This window comes from Apodemus sylvaticus, chromosome 3 (assembly GCF_947179515.1).
Source record: "Apodemus sylvaticus chromosome 3, mApoSyl1.1, whole genome shotgun sequence".
Classification (NCBI taxonomy): Eukaryota; Metazoa; Chordata; class Mammalia; order Rodentia; family Muridae; genus Apodemus; species Apodemus sylvaticus.
This window is the reverse complement of record NC_067474.1, coordinates 57,426,888-57,442,047: the sequence shown is the minus strand read 5'-3', so window position 1 is coordinate 57,442,047 and position 15,160 is coordinate 57,426,888. Positions and strand designations below refer to the sequence as shown.

At 45.4% G+C, this 15,160-nt stretch overlaps 1 protein-coding gene across 1 annotated transcript in view; it reads left to right on the top strand.

Moving 5' to 3' along the window:
- Positions 1-7,771: 7,771 nt before the first annotated feature.
- The window catches only part of Gne (glucosamine (UDP-N-acetyl)-2-epimerase/N-acetylmannosamine kinase), a 41,622-nt gene continuing 34,233 nt past the window's right edge, over positions 7,772-15,160 (top strand). The window contains exon 1 of the mRNA XM_052176377.1: positions 7,772-7,904. Within this exon, the coding sequence (XP_052032337.1) occupies positions 7,854-7,904 (51 nt within the window). The 5' untranslated portion in view covers positions 7,772-7,853. The remainder of the gene's footprint in view (positions 7,905-15,160) is intronic.

Below are 15,160 nucleotides of genomic sequence, written 5' to 3'. Positions count from 1 at the left end.
GCCAGTACAGGGTTTATCTCAGTAATAGATGTCTAGAAAGTCTACAACCCTGAGTTCAGTCCCTAATAGGCCCCAAATTATAAAATTTTCGGTATGGTAGTCCAGTCAAACTAACATATTACATTTCCACACTTACCAAAAGATAGGTCTATAAATCTCTGAGTATTGTATAATCTGGGGGGGGGGGAAGTGTTCACAGACTCCACAGAGCATGAGATTAGCCCCCATTGCTGCAGTGGTAAATATGACTGTCAACTGTCAGAACCTAGGGTCTCCTAGGAGGTAAGTCTTGAGCATACCCATGAAGGTTTCTAGACTCGGTGGAGATGAGAAGATCCATTCAAACTACACACAGTACCATTCCATGGGCGGAGGCTCAGACTGAATAAATCAGGCAAAAATGAGCTGAGGACGCACATTCACCTCACTTCCGATTGCAGGTGCCACATGACCTGCTGCCTCTGACTCCAGCTGCTATGGCTCCCTGATCACGACCAACTTCCTGCTCCCACAGCTCCCCGACCACAAAGAACTGTGAACCAGGGCAAGCACTCCTTCAAGTTGCTTTAAGTGGTCAGGTGTTTGTCACAACAATGAGAAAAGTAACAGATCTAATTACCTAGGCAGTTCCTAAATCCAGTATTAGTGTCCTCGTAAGAGCCAGACAGAGGTCCATACTGAAGAGAAGAAAGCTTTTTGGATGCCCAGGTGAGGCTGGAAGGACATGGGCACTCCAAATAAGCCAAAGAAATGTCTACAGCGGCCACCAGAAGCCAGAAGAGCCAAACAGAAGGTGTCCCCTAGAGTCTGCAAAGGGAGCACAGATCTGCTGACATTTTAGTTTGGGGCTTTGGACATCAGGAATGTGAGAATAAAATCTGTTGTTCTACTTTATGGCTGGATAATGTTACCAAGGAAGCTGACACACCTTGGGGACATCAAGTGGCTCATCTTCCTCACTACCCTACCCTGCTAGTCACACCTTGGGCTTGTGTGAGCAAGTGCTTGCATGCTCACACACACACTCACACACACACACACACAGTCAAGGGCAGGAGGAGTCACTTCTGAAGCTCTCTCCTCCAGTCTTTAACTTCCTTCCCAAACCCTACTCTGCCAGAGGAGCCCTGATCCTGCCTACTGTTGGCCAGCATGCCTCACTTGTTAGCACCTCAGTTCTATCTTCTCTATTATTCTATCTGTAGGTCTTCAAAGTTGAGCCCTGATTCTATCTTCTGGGCATATGAAACCATAAGCTGGCTCAGTCCTGGACACACTGTGGTGGCTTAAATATGCTTAGCTGGGCATAGCGCTATTAGGAGGTGTGGCCTTGTTGGAGTAGGTGTGGCCTTGTTGGAGGAAGTATATCACTGTGAGGGTGGTCAGTGAAACCCTCCTCCTAACCAATGTGGGAGTCAATCTTCTCCTAGCTGCCTTTAGAACAAGGTAGAACTCTCAGCAACTCCAGGCCATGCCTACCTAGATGATGCCCTGTTTCCCACTGTAATGACAAAGAACTGAACCTCTAATCAAGCTGTAATTAAATGTTGGCCTTTATAAGAGTTGCTGTGGTCATGGTGTCTCTTCCCAGCAATGAAAGTGTAACTAAGACACTCACTGTTGTTGTCTCCCAAGTCAGAGAGCATCTGTTGAGCATTTACCCAACTCAGCACTCTGCAGTATGGAAGCACCTAGAAATCCAAGCTCACTGTCAGCTCAGAGATGTCCTGCCCTCTTTCCTCTTTGAAAGCATCATATGTCCAGGGTTCTAGAAGTCTGCTTAGCATCTGTCTCTTCCTGCAGAGTACAAGATGCACACCCCCTTAGGCTATTAGAATCAGAGTCAATTGCAAAGCCCCTTCCCAATGTGCAGTTTCAGTTTTATTGTGGAAAACACATAAGCCAATGAAAGCAAGGCCAGGGCTAACCCTGGCCAGTGGAAGTACAGATGTTATATTATTGACAGAAGGAGCTAAGGCCTATCCTTTGTGTTCTGTTCTGAGACAGTCACACTATGCATGCCTTGCTTGTCTAGAACTCACTATACAGACCAGGTTGGCCCTGGGTCATCCTCCTCCCTCTGCCTCCCAAGTGCTGGGGATTCAGGCATGCATCACCATGTAGCTGAGAATGATCTTCAAATCCTAACCCCTCAAACAAATTACACGAGTGTCTGTGGTGGCACATGCCTTTGTCCCAGCACAGGAGAGACAGACACAGGAGGATCTCTGAGTTTGAGACCAGCCAGGACTGTATGTGAGAACCTGTCCAACAAAACAAGACAAAACAGCAAAAAGTTACACTGTAGATGGACATAGTGGCTCTCTCCTTGAATTCCAGCATTTGGGAGGCAGAGACAAGATTGACAAGCCTTTGAGTCAGCCTTGACTATAGTGTGAGGAGACAATGTTTCCCTGATTGTACACTACAAAATATAGTTTAGAAGTGAAAAAACTGAGGCAGGCATGGTGTGCTTGCTTTCAACCCCAAGACTTGGGAGGGTAGGGAAGGAGGATCAGAAGTTCAAGGCCAGAATGGATTACATAATCTCAAAAAAGTCTCAAAATGATTACACAGCCACACACCCACAAGTATATATCGATATAAATTTGTAATGTCAACTTGTTAACTTAGACTTCCTGAGTTAGAATATACTCTCTCCATATAGGAGTTTTCCTTAAAATGACAGAACAACCATACACATATACATACACATATACATAACACATACACACACACATACACACACACACACACACACACACACACCAATTTCTGCTTCCTAGTCCTGTGAGGTTTCAGGAGTCCCCTAAATTCTCTGCGGGCCTTAGGCAGTGAGTACAAATCCTTCTCTGAGAAAACCATCTTGTATCTTTTCCACTGTTCTTGCTTTAAGTAACCTACAGTGTTTAATCACTGTCCACTGACATTAGGCCCACTGGGACTGCCTTGGGCTTGTACATTATTTGGGAGAATCAGTATCCTTCCCATCTAAGGACAGAGTCTGCATATTTATTGAGGTGGTCTCCAGCAAAGTTTTATAGTTTTCTTCATGTTAATAGTTAAACATTGTCATTTAGAGTCATTCCTGAGTATCAGATGTCTTTGGCATTCCATGAATGAGAATTTTCTTTTGTTACTTAAACAAACAAACAAACAAACAAACAAAAAACCCTGGCAATTTTGTATCTGGTCAAATTGGCAAATACTGATTATAAAAATTTTTAGGCTGAGACTCTTTGGAAGTGTCTATGCAGTCAATCATGTAATCCATAAATAATATGGCTTTTTTTTGTTTTTTGTTTTTTCAAGACAGGGTTTCTCTGTATAATCCTGGCTGTCCTGGAACTCACTCTGTAGACCAGGCTAGCCTTGAACTCAGAAATCTGCCCGCTTCTGCCTCCCAAGTGCTGGGATTAAAGGCATGTGGCACCAACACCCAGCTAAATAATATGGTTTTAATTCTTCCCAATACTTACGCTTTCTGTAGCCATCTTGTGTTGGCTAGAGCCGTCAGCACTGTGGAGCAACGTGTCACTGTGAGGATGTTGGCAGGATGTTGTGAGGATGCTGCAGCAGTCAGCATCACCCGAGGTCCTTGCCATAGATTGGGATAATTTTTCTTATTGAATTAAGATTGGGATTTTTGTCAGTTGTATGCTTTTAATATCAGAAATACATTTTCAAAAGTTAACTTAGCTTTTTTTGTTGTTGCTGTTAATACAATAGATTATATAAAGAGATTTTCTAAAATGAAACCATCCTGATGGTTGAGCGATGGAGGTCATTTGACCATTAGGAATTATTCTTAAGATGCATTGTTGGGACTCCCAAGAAGCTGCTGGCTAGGGAAGCAGGAAGGCGATCTTCAGACCCTCACTCTCCCTCCAAATCCAATTCCACAGCCTCACCTCAGCTCTGGAGCAGGAGCACCTGCTATGGCTTCCTCTTCCTCTCTGCCCCCATCTCCAGAGGCCATGATGATCTTCGTCCAGCCTTCCTCACCACCCAACCCTGTGCCTTCACCTCCCACAAGCATCCCCGGGGAACCTGTGGGCCCCAGGGGCCTGGATATCAGGTGAGCCAGGTTTCAGGCCCTTAACCTCCCTCCTCTCCTTCAGATCCAGTGCCCCTGTGTCTTCTACAGCTTCAGACTGTGTGTGGTCTTCCTCCCTCTCTGCTCCCATTTGCAAGGAAATCAGCAGACCCTGGAGGCACACCGTTTTACTCCTGGTATGAACCTCTGTTCACCCCCTTCTAGCCCATCACCCCAAAGTGTCAGCTCCCAATACCAAGAAGCATCTTCTTTAAAACAAAAAACAAACAAACAAACAAAAAAACACTCCCAGTGGCAACACCTGACAGATCTGAGCAGCAGCCCCTACCAGGCAACCACACAACCACAGCTAAGGAACGAACACTGACCCAACAAAGACAAGACCAGATGTCAGCTCCTGGGATTGCAATCATCCCAAACCCAGATGCCAGTGTAAAAACACAACCAATCACAGCCAGGGCAATGTGTTGACACCAGAGCCCAGCAGCCCTGCTACAGCAGACCCTGAGAAATACGACACGGCTGAAGCACAACACAAGGTCTTGAACCAGGCTTTATGAAAATGGTGGGGTCCTTAAAGAGGAAATGAACAAACTCCTTAAGGAAATCTATGAAGACTCAAACTGTGGAATACATCAGAATACAAGAGGTCCAAGAGACTCTCAGGCAGAGAAGACATGATAGAAGAAATGGGAACCTTGGCCAAAGAATATGTTAACTCTAAAAAGAATCCCAGCATGGCCAGGCAGTGGTGGCACAGCCCTCTAATCCCAGCACTCAGGAGGCAGAGGCAGGTGAGTTCGAGGCCAGCCTTGTCTATAGAGTAAGTTCCAGGACAGCCAGGGATATACAGAGAAACCCTGTCTCAAAAATAAACAAGCAAGCAAGCAAACAAACAAACAAATAAAAATTCTGGCACAAAACACCCAGGGATTCTATTAAAAAGGCCAAATATACAAATAATAGGAATAGAAAGAGAAAAAAATCAGTTCAAAGGCACATAAAATTTCCTAGCCCTCTAAGGAGATGCCTATCAAAGTACAAGAAGCATACAGAACACCACATCAAATGGATCAGAAAAGAAATTCCTCTCAGCACAGAATAATCAAAATACTAAACTTTCAGAGCAAAGAAGGAATAGTAAAAGCTTCAAGGAAAAGACCAAACACATACAAAGGCAGAGCCATTTTGTTAACATCAACTTCTCAATGGAGACTCTAAAAGCCAGAAGGGCCTGAACAGATGTTCTACAGACTCTAAGAGACCACACAGACTGCTATACCCAACAAAACTTGTGGTCACAATAAGTGGAGAAAATAAAACCAAATTTAAACAGCATCTAATTACAAATCCAGCCCCACAGGAAGGAAAACTACAACCTAAAGAGGTTAACTAGCCCCCTCAAAAATACAGGAATAATTACAGACCACCAAATCGGGGATGGGGGACATCACCACAACAAAATAATGGGAATCAGCAAACACTGCTCATTGATAATCCTCAACATCAATGGACTTGATTCCTCAATAACAAGACAGAGACTAACAGTAGGATCCATCCTTCTGTTGCATCCAAGAAACATACCTGAACATCAACGAGAGATGTATCCTTTTGCTCCAGGGCAAAAAGATAAAAAAAAAAAAAAGGATATTCAAATCAGAAAGGCCTAATAAACAGCTGGTGTAGCCACTTTGGTGTCTGGAAAAAGAGACTTCAAACCAAAACGAATCAGAAGAGACAGGGAAGGAAACTACATACTCAGCAAAGGAAAAACCCACCAAAATGACACTTCAATTCTTAACATCTATGTTGTATCAAATACAAGGGCAACTGATTTCTAAAAAGAAACATTAGTACAGCTTAAATCACAAATTGAACTTCACATATTGATAGTGGGAGACTTTACCCCACTCTCACCAATAGACAGGTCATCCAGACAAAAACTAAGAAGAAAAAAATGCTGTTACTGACAGATGTTATCGACCAAATACACCTAACAGATGTCTATAGAACATTCCACCCAAACAGAATATACCTTATCAGCACCTCACAGAACTCTCTCCATAATTCATAACATACTTGGTCATAAAACAAGTCTCAACAGATACAAGAAAATTGAGTACTGTCCTGCATCCAGTCTGACCACCACGGATTAGAGCAGCTGCAGAAAGCCTACAAATTCATGGAAACTGAACAACTCACCACTGGATAAAGAAAAGGGGTCAAGACAAATTAGGAAAGAAATGAAAGACTTTGGAGAACTGAATGAAAATAAATACACATCATACACAAACTTAAGGGACATGTCGAGGGTGATTCAGAGGCACACTGAGAGCACACAGGGCCTGCACTTCAGGGGGCAGAGACCTCATACTAGCCCCTTAATAGCACACCTGAAAGTTCTAGAAAAAAAAAGAAGAAATAAAACCCAAGAGGATTAGAAGGCAAGAAATAATCACTCTCAGGGCTGAAATCAGTAAAAACCAACCAGCCAAACAAACAAACAAAACCCAAACAAATTTAAGGAAAAAAAAATCAATGAAACAAAGATGGTTCTTTGAGAAAAATCACTAAGTTGACACATCCTTAGCCAAATTAACTATAAGGTGGAGAGAGAGAATCCAAGTTTAATGAAGAAATGAAAAAGGGGGCGGGAGGCATAAGGGCTGGGGAGATGGCTCAGTGGTTAACAGTACCTGAGTTCGATTCCCAGAAACCACGTGGTGGCTCACAACCATCTGTAATGAGATCTGATGCCCTCTTCTGGTGTGTCTGAAGTCACCTACAGTGCACTCATATACATAAAAAAAATAAATCCAAAGAAGAAGGGGGAGGCGGAGGAGAAGAAAAGAAAAAAAAAAAAAAGGGAACATAAAACAACAGGCACCGAGGAAGTCCAGAGAATCACAAGGGAAACCATTTTTCTCCACTGAGGTTCCCTCCTATCAGATGCCTCTAGTCTTCTGTAGTAAGATTGACATAAAATTAGCTGGTTCAGACTGTCCCCGGGATGACCTGGAACCCAAGGTGCACTTCCAACCATGGAATGCGGAGAGACTACTGGGCGCTACTGCACCCAGCAAGGCACTTACATTTAGTTATAAATCACCTCAGGTGGGACATAGGGCCCCGTGTGGTAGGAGACCGTGGAGACAATCCCTTACCACTGAATCGGAGGATTGTATTTACAACAAGCAGATGGTTAGCTGGGATCCCTTTGGGGGTCCCCGGACACTGAAACCATAAACGTGCATTCTTTGTATGTAGAAGCATATTTCTGTCCTAACAGCTTAGATGAATGTGATTTGAGTTTCCTTCAGTCTAATGAAGCTGAGGTTTCTAAATATGAAGAAGTCTGCGATTGCTAAGGACCCCTCATAAGTCTTCATGTTTTCACTTCTTTGTTCAGAGGAACATATCAGCAGACGTTCTGAAATTACCTGCGTGAAAGCAGGAGGAAGGACTGTGGAGATTCGCACTGTAGATGCCATCCGGCGCGCGCTCAGAGACTCGGAAGAAACTTTTATTTTATTGAAAATAAAATCACTGTGTTCAGTTATCTATCAAGAACAAGGAAGTGGCCCTCAGGTGCCAGCTGTCCTCCTACTTCAAAACTAATGTCCAGGAACACAGGAAGAATTCAGAGTCACTCTCCCTCCCTTTCAAAGAGGCGGAGCTTGAGAGTCAGCCTGGACCGCAGGTGCTTACTAATGACCACTTCGAGGCAGCCAAACCAAGAGGACAGACAGCCGCTCCGTGCGTCTGACCACACCTCAGGAAACGGCTGTGCCACAGGATGGAAACACACACGCGTCTCCACAGGGAGCAGAGCCTCGCAGGACCTCATGTGAGTAACGCAGGCCACCCCGCAGCCCCCAGAGCACCGTGGCTTTGCTGTCAGAGACAAAGGAAGAAGGAAACTTCAGGTTTAAGTCTGTCCCATCTACTGCTTCTGAACGTCTTTCCCCTTGCTCACCCTGGCTGGCCACTGTATGGTTAGTCACCGAACGGCTTTGGGTAGACTCTCTGTCATCATCCTGGTTTCTTGGCATTTCCAAAGGGAGAGGTAAGAACAAACTCTTTCCTCCCAACTCCATAGGCTCTCACTAGATAAGAAACGTTTTTTGCTTTTCGAATTCTTCACTTCATAAATACCGTTCCTTTCCGAAAGGTGCAGTGTTTGCTGTAACTTCATTTGCTTTTGAAACATGACACATAGACCGGCCTTAATTGATAACCACCATGGCTGAGTTACTGAATGACCATATTTGGGGGGGGGGCTTTCTCTGTGTTAATTAGTATCTAAGTCAAAATTGCCATGTTTATCAATGTTTAGATCACCGCACCGTATAATATTATATTAATATGTGCTGTATTTACCAGCAGCTATATGCTCCAGGGCATATTTAAATCGGATGTTTCAGTGTGATGATCACCCACAGTTGAGGAACGCCTCTGAGAACTTGTCAGGGGAAGGCTTGTCAGGTGAGACAAGCGGGCAGAGGACGAAGAGGAAGGACTGGAGTGGGGGAGTGGACCGAACTCCACGGTACACTGCAAAGAATTGTCTTTATGAAACTTGTTACCCTGGCTCATGAATATGTGCCAGGTTTTTTATTTTTTATTTATTTATTTATTTTTAAGTAAAGAAATCAGAAAAAAAGTTTTTCGAAAGAACTTTTTCAGTTAGGTGGTGCTGTTCATTCCAGTACCATTTAGGTCGGTGGTGCCTCCCCTCAGGGTCGACAGCCTCCCCTCACGGTCGACAACTAGCTCTATCACCAAGGCAGTGAGGCCCCATTTCGATTTGCCATCCGTGAGGATGACTTATTTTTAAGACATTTTTAACTGTTTGGCAGTTAAATTCAAATTTAGACTTTCTGAGCTCCCAGCTAAAACTAAGCTGTAGTTTCTCCCCCCTCAGGGCTTCTGTGAGATCTAGTGTGCAGAGGTTATTGTACTTACAAGGACAAAAGCCTCTCTGAGCAACCACTCTGTGTATTTTAGAGTCTCCTAAGGTTTTATGGCCTTCAGAATACGAGAGATAAAGGACAGAGAGGAACCACTGTGTCCCTCAGGTTATTGGATAGACTAGAACGCTGTTCACCGGGAGCTGAGCTTGAGGAGAGTGCCCAGGTTTACGAGGCAAAGAGATCTTTTTTTTTTTTCTTCTTTTTTTGGTTTTTCGAGACAGGGTTTCTCTGTGTAGCCCTGGCTGTCCGGGAACTCACTCTGTAGACCAGGCTGGCCTCGAACTCAGAAATCTGCCTGCCTCTGCCTCCCAGAGTGCTGGGACTAAAGGCGTGTGCCACCACTGTCCGGCCAAAGAGATCTTTATTTGGGCCAGAGGTTAGAGAGATAGATGGGAAGCCAAGGTCCTGGATGCCCAGGAAGTGGAATGTTCCAGAGTGAGGCAGAGGCTTGGGTGCTGTGGTTGCAGTCCCCAGCGCTGAGGAGGTAGAGGCGGGAGGACTGGAATTTAAGTCATCCGTGATTCTGTAGTGAGTTTCAGGCCTGTATGGCACTCTGTCTCAAAAAGAAAAAAAAAGTTCCATAAACTGTAATGTAAAGAAAATGTCAAATGGAGAGACGCTAGCAGGAAGAGAAAGCATGTGCTTGGGCTGGCGGAAGGGGCGACCATCGGTTAGGAAGGGCTCGCTGGCCACGGAAGGGGAAGGGGCGGAGTGTGGGTTAGGAAGAGGCTCGCTGACCACGGAAGGGGAAGGGGCGAGCGTGGGTTGGAAAGAGGCTCGCTGGCCACGGAAGGAGCGAGCGTGAGTGAGTTAGAGGCTCACGCCCAGAAAAGCTTTACAGAGTCGGGCATCCATTTTCACAGAACTTTCCACCTTATTCAATCCAATTTCGTAATGTTTGAGTCTAGTTTTCTGAGGCCCAGACAGCATATAACAAGCATCAACCAACAGTCAGGCTTTGGTAACCACAGGGGGATTGGTTCCAGGAAGCCTCAAGAGCTTCAAAAACCTGTGGATATTCAAATCCCTTTCTGAAAATGAGAGTATTTTCATACAGCGATAACCTTCACACATCTCCTGTATAGTTAATTTTCCCCTAAGTCACTCCCAATAACGCCGTGCCAGGGTTAGGCTCAGTTACCTACTAGAGAACAAGCAAGGAAGCCATGTGTTTCAGTTCAAACACATCTGTTCTGAAGACTCCTGCTGATAACTCTTTAAATCCATGGGTGTGGAGTTTGCAAGTATAGAAGCCTGTTTTATTTTATTTTATTTTATTTTTTGTTTTTTTGGGGTTTTTTTGTTGTTGTTGTTTTTTGTTTTTTTGTTTTTGGATTTGGTTTTTTCGAGACAGGGTTTCTCTGTGTAGCCCTGGCTGTCCCGGAACTCACTCTGTAGAACAGGCTGGCCTCGAACTCAGAAATCTGCCTGCCTCTGCCTCCCAAGTGCTGGGATTACAGGTGTGCGCCACCACCACCCAGCTTAGAAGCCTGCTTTATAAAAAGAGTTGACCACAAGCAACACTAGGAGTCAGGAGAAATGAGATGTGAAAAGTCCAGTTGGACATTGACCCGGCAGGGGAGATGCTGTGGTTGCGACGGTGGCTTTTGGGTGGAAGCTTGTTCATTGCTCTCCGAGATTTCCCCAGAAGTGGGAAACCTGACTGGAAAAAGAAACAACAACAAACAAAAACAACCCCCCCAGAGAGATAGTGGTGCCTCAGAAGCAGAGTAAACAGTATCTTTAAAAAACACAAACAAACAAACAAACAAACACAAAACAAAACTAAAACCCAGATATTAGGTAATGGAATCAGTCACACCCATGACAAGTCTGTTTTTCTAAACTATGCTTTCCTCTACATCCTCAACCTCATGAAAATCTCCTAGGATTCCACAGACTCATCAAATCCAAAGCAAGGGCACCATCCTCCCGTCTACAGCTAACCCCATCTGTCTCTCCTCGGTTCAGGTATTGAAGCAGGAACTTCGGTCCCTCACTATGGTTTCTACCATCCGCTTCTATCCATTCTGTCTCCACATTCTCCCGATTCCATTGTCAGAACTCACCCTCTCTCTCATCTCTTTCCTTCCCACTTCTTGCTCTCTCAAGTCAGGATCTCGTGCCATCCTGAAACTCACCACAATCTTCCTGCCTCAGTTTCCCCAGTGATCATGAGTGAGTGCCGTCATGTCTGGCAGGATTCTCTTTCTTAATTCCTGATGCCATCACTTGAAAGTTTTATTTTCCTCCAGTCCCTCCTCTTCCTAACCCACCACCCATAATTCCAAATGCCATCTCAAATACAGAGAGGGGCGTGGCTGACTTTCTTACTGTGGCACTATGCACGGCCCGTGCTGACATGGCCTTCCACGCACACATCTTTTAGTAGCACTGAATTTCTCCTTGTTCGACCAGTTCATTACTATTTCTCATACGTGATCTTTATAAAAAATCGGCATGAAAGAGTGTTGTGGGGCCAGCTACACGGCTTAGCGGGTGAAAGTGCTTGCTGTACAAACCTGCCTAAGAACCTGAGTTTGATTCCCCAGATCTCTCAAATTCCCAAATCAATTTGATCAATTGAATCAATTCCCAAAACCGTCCTCTGACTTCCACGTGTGTGTCATAGCATGTGTGAGTGCATGCACACACATGCACACACCATGACAATCATTTTTTATTTCTTAAGAAAGGATACATAAATCTAGGTGATGTAAACAGTATCTTTAAAAAAGATACCAAAAGATGACCAATGAGGGGCGTTGATTACAGAGTGATGTGGACTGTGAGGGAAACCAGGGATGCCCAGGACCACCCCTAAACGACGGTCTTCACTGCCCGTATTTCTTACATAAGTACTGATTCAGAGAACTGTCAGACACATACAGAGCTAACTTAAAGGACTGTAAAATCTGATTAAGAACTGTGTTGTGGGTGAGGGGGCAGCCAGGATGACTTGATTTCACAGAATGTTAACTGTAATGTTTACCATCACAGTCGTAAACGTATCCATGAAAAACACCCAGTAGCTAACAAACATGAAATGGGCACTCAAGCCACATGCTAAAGAAACTCAGTGGAGGGAGGATTGTCTTTGTATGGTGTCCTGGCTGGTTTTGTGTGTCAACTTGACACAGGCTGGAGTTATCACAGAGAAAGGAGCTTCAGGTGAGGAAATGCCTCCATGAGGGGCATCTTCTCAATTAGTGATCAAGGGGGTAGGGCCCCTTGTGGGTGGTACATCCCTGGGCTGGTATTCTTGAGTTCTATAAGAGAGCAGGCTGAGCAAGCCAGGGGAAGCAAGCCAGTAAGGAACATCCCTCCATGGCCTCTGCATCAGTTCCTGCTTCCTGACCTGCTTGAGTTCCAGTCCTGACTTCCTTTAGTGATGAACAGCAGTGTGGAAGTGTAAACTGAATAAACCCTTTCCTCCCCAACTTGCTTCCTGGTCATGATGTTTGTGCAGGAATAGAAACCCTGACTAAGACACATGGAGAGTTCAGATTAGGTTTCAGGACAGATAGGATTTGAAATTCAAGTAGGGCACAAGAAACCAAGACAAGGCTTGGTCTTGCAAATGCTCAACACAAACAGGGGAAGCGAAGAAAGCAGTGTTCAGGACAGAGGGGCTGAGGCCGGGGTGGGTGCTTGTCTCCCCTTCACAAAGCCCTGTGCTCAATCCCCGCACCACAGTAACCTGAGCATGGGAAGCACCCCTGTAATTCCTAGCACTGGGGAGGTGAGGCAGGGGGATTAAATTTTCAAAGTTGTCCTCTGCTATAGGTGAGAATGAGGCTAGCCTGGGATCTATGGGATGCTGGAGAGAGGAAGGAGCAGGGGGAGAGGAGAGGGGAGGTGGGAGGGGAAAGGAGAGAAGGGGAAAGGAGAGGAGGGGAGAGGAGAAGAGGGGAGGGGTGGGAAGGGAAGGGAGGGGAGGGGAGAGGAGAGGAGGGGACAGAAGAGAGGTGGGGAGGGGAGGGGAGAGAGGAGAGGAGAAGAGAGGGGAGAAGAGGAGAGGAGGGGAGAGGAGAGGAGAGGGGAAGAGAGGTGGGAAGGGAGGGGAGGGGAGAGGAGAGGAGGGGACAGAAGAGAGGTGGGAAGGGGAGGGAAGAGAGAGGAGAGGGGAGGGGAGGAGAGCAGGAGAGGAGGAGAGAGGGGAGGAGAGGGAAGGAGAGGGGAGAAGAGGAAGAGGGGACGGGAGAGGAGGGGAGAGGAGGGGAGGGGAAGAGAGGGGAAGGGAGAGGAGAGCAGATGCTGTATACAAGGCTTTATCTACATGGAACTCAAGATAGAAAGCAGAAGAATACAGGGAGTTCTGAAGACAGAGTATATAGAAGACCATGGAAGAGTAGAGGCACAATCACGACAGTACTCACACACAGGGACAGGACGAGAGGTAAAGAGGAAGAAGAAAAGAAATGAAATGATTTGAAACACAGAGTTGATATCATCCCAAGGGGGGGGCATAGAAGACACAGAAGAGTGGGGTGGAGACCTTATGTTCACGCCAAGGCCTTAGAGGTGTTAGCTATGCGTATTGGATATGCCTTGAGCACTCGTGTAGTATTATTTTGTCTGAGATGGAGTCTTAACGCTATAGCCCAGGCTAGTCTCCTGGACCCAAGGGGCTCCTCCAGGAACGAGCCACTGGATCCAGTTTCATGCAGATATTAAGCAGCCGCTCGAACCACTAGGCAGAGGTGAAAGGGCTGCAGGGTCGATGGCGATTTAGGTAGCAGAGTTGAGGCCAACCAGTACCACACAGCAAGACCCCATAGAGCTGTCCCTTCATCCTCAGCTGTATGCTTACTAACAGATATGGCATGGCCGCTCCGGCCACACAATGAATTAACACGTGTCATTTATACAACAAACATGTCCCAGTCCTCCACCAGGAGTTGTGGACCAACGGCAGAGTATTTCCTTAGCCTCGGTTAGGAACTCGTGAAGTTTCTCTGAAGGCTTGTTGCTGGTTGAGTGTTGTTGACTATAGCTAAGTACCAGGAAGTTCAATGGAACAAACTTGTATAACTTTCAGTAAGATATTATTTTCGAGAACAATTATGTTGACCCAACTTTTTATTGCAGAGCCAAAGTTAAAGGCAAACTAGAGATCCCCGCCCTGACACACACACACACACACACACACACACACACACACACACACACACACTTTTCCAGAATTTGTGCCAGTTCCAGGGATGGCTGAGTGCTTCCTGACTTACATTATTTCTCTAACTTCTAGATGATAAAACATTTTGTCTTCCTAGTCCACAGTGAAAGCTACATTTTATTTTTTTAAGATTTGTTTATTATATGTATATGAGTGCACCATTACTCTTCAGACACACCAGAAGAGTGCATCAGATCCCACTACAGATGGCTGTGAGTCATCATGTGGTTACTGGGAATTGAACTCTGGACCTCTGGAAGAGCAGTCAGTGCTCTTAACCACTGAGCCATCTCTCCAGCCCAAAAGTTACATTTTAAAACCCCAATGAAGGATACTATTCTACAGAAACAAACACAGCAACATTGCATTTACACAATGTCTTCTGTACTATGGGTGTCTCTTCTGTAGTTAGCAATACTAGCACAGAGCCACCTTGTCATCACAGACCTCCGAAAAGCATGCTGACTAGTAACTGCAGCTATGAAGACTCATTCGAAGGCTCTGAAATATGAGCTTCGGAAAGATTCCCCTTGCCATTAGTACCTAAACTGGTCTTTTGTCAGCCTCTCTTTTATCCTTAAACTGAAGTTGACTCGTACAATTTTGGATGGATGGGTGTGTGTGTGTGTGTGTGTGTGTGTGAAGGCCCACTTGAACATTGTAACTGTGTATAGAGGTCAGAGGTCACTCTCAAGTGCCGTTCCGCTTTGTTTTAGGCAGTCTCTGACTGATCTGAAACTCCCCAGAGTAGGCTACATGGTCAGACAATACAATCTTAATCCTTGTGGTTTTCCTAGAGAAAAAAAAAACCAACAACAACAAAACAAACAAACAAACAAACAAACAAACAAAACCTCGCTTCCCTGCATAAGGCAGCCATGCAGGCAAACTTGGTGCGGTAGGAGCCCTGTGAGCTGAGTGCTTCAGGAACCTTTCTAGAACGAGCACTCTAAC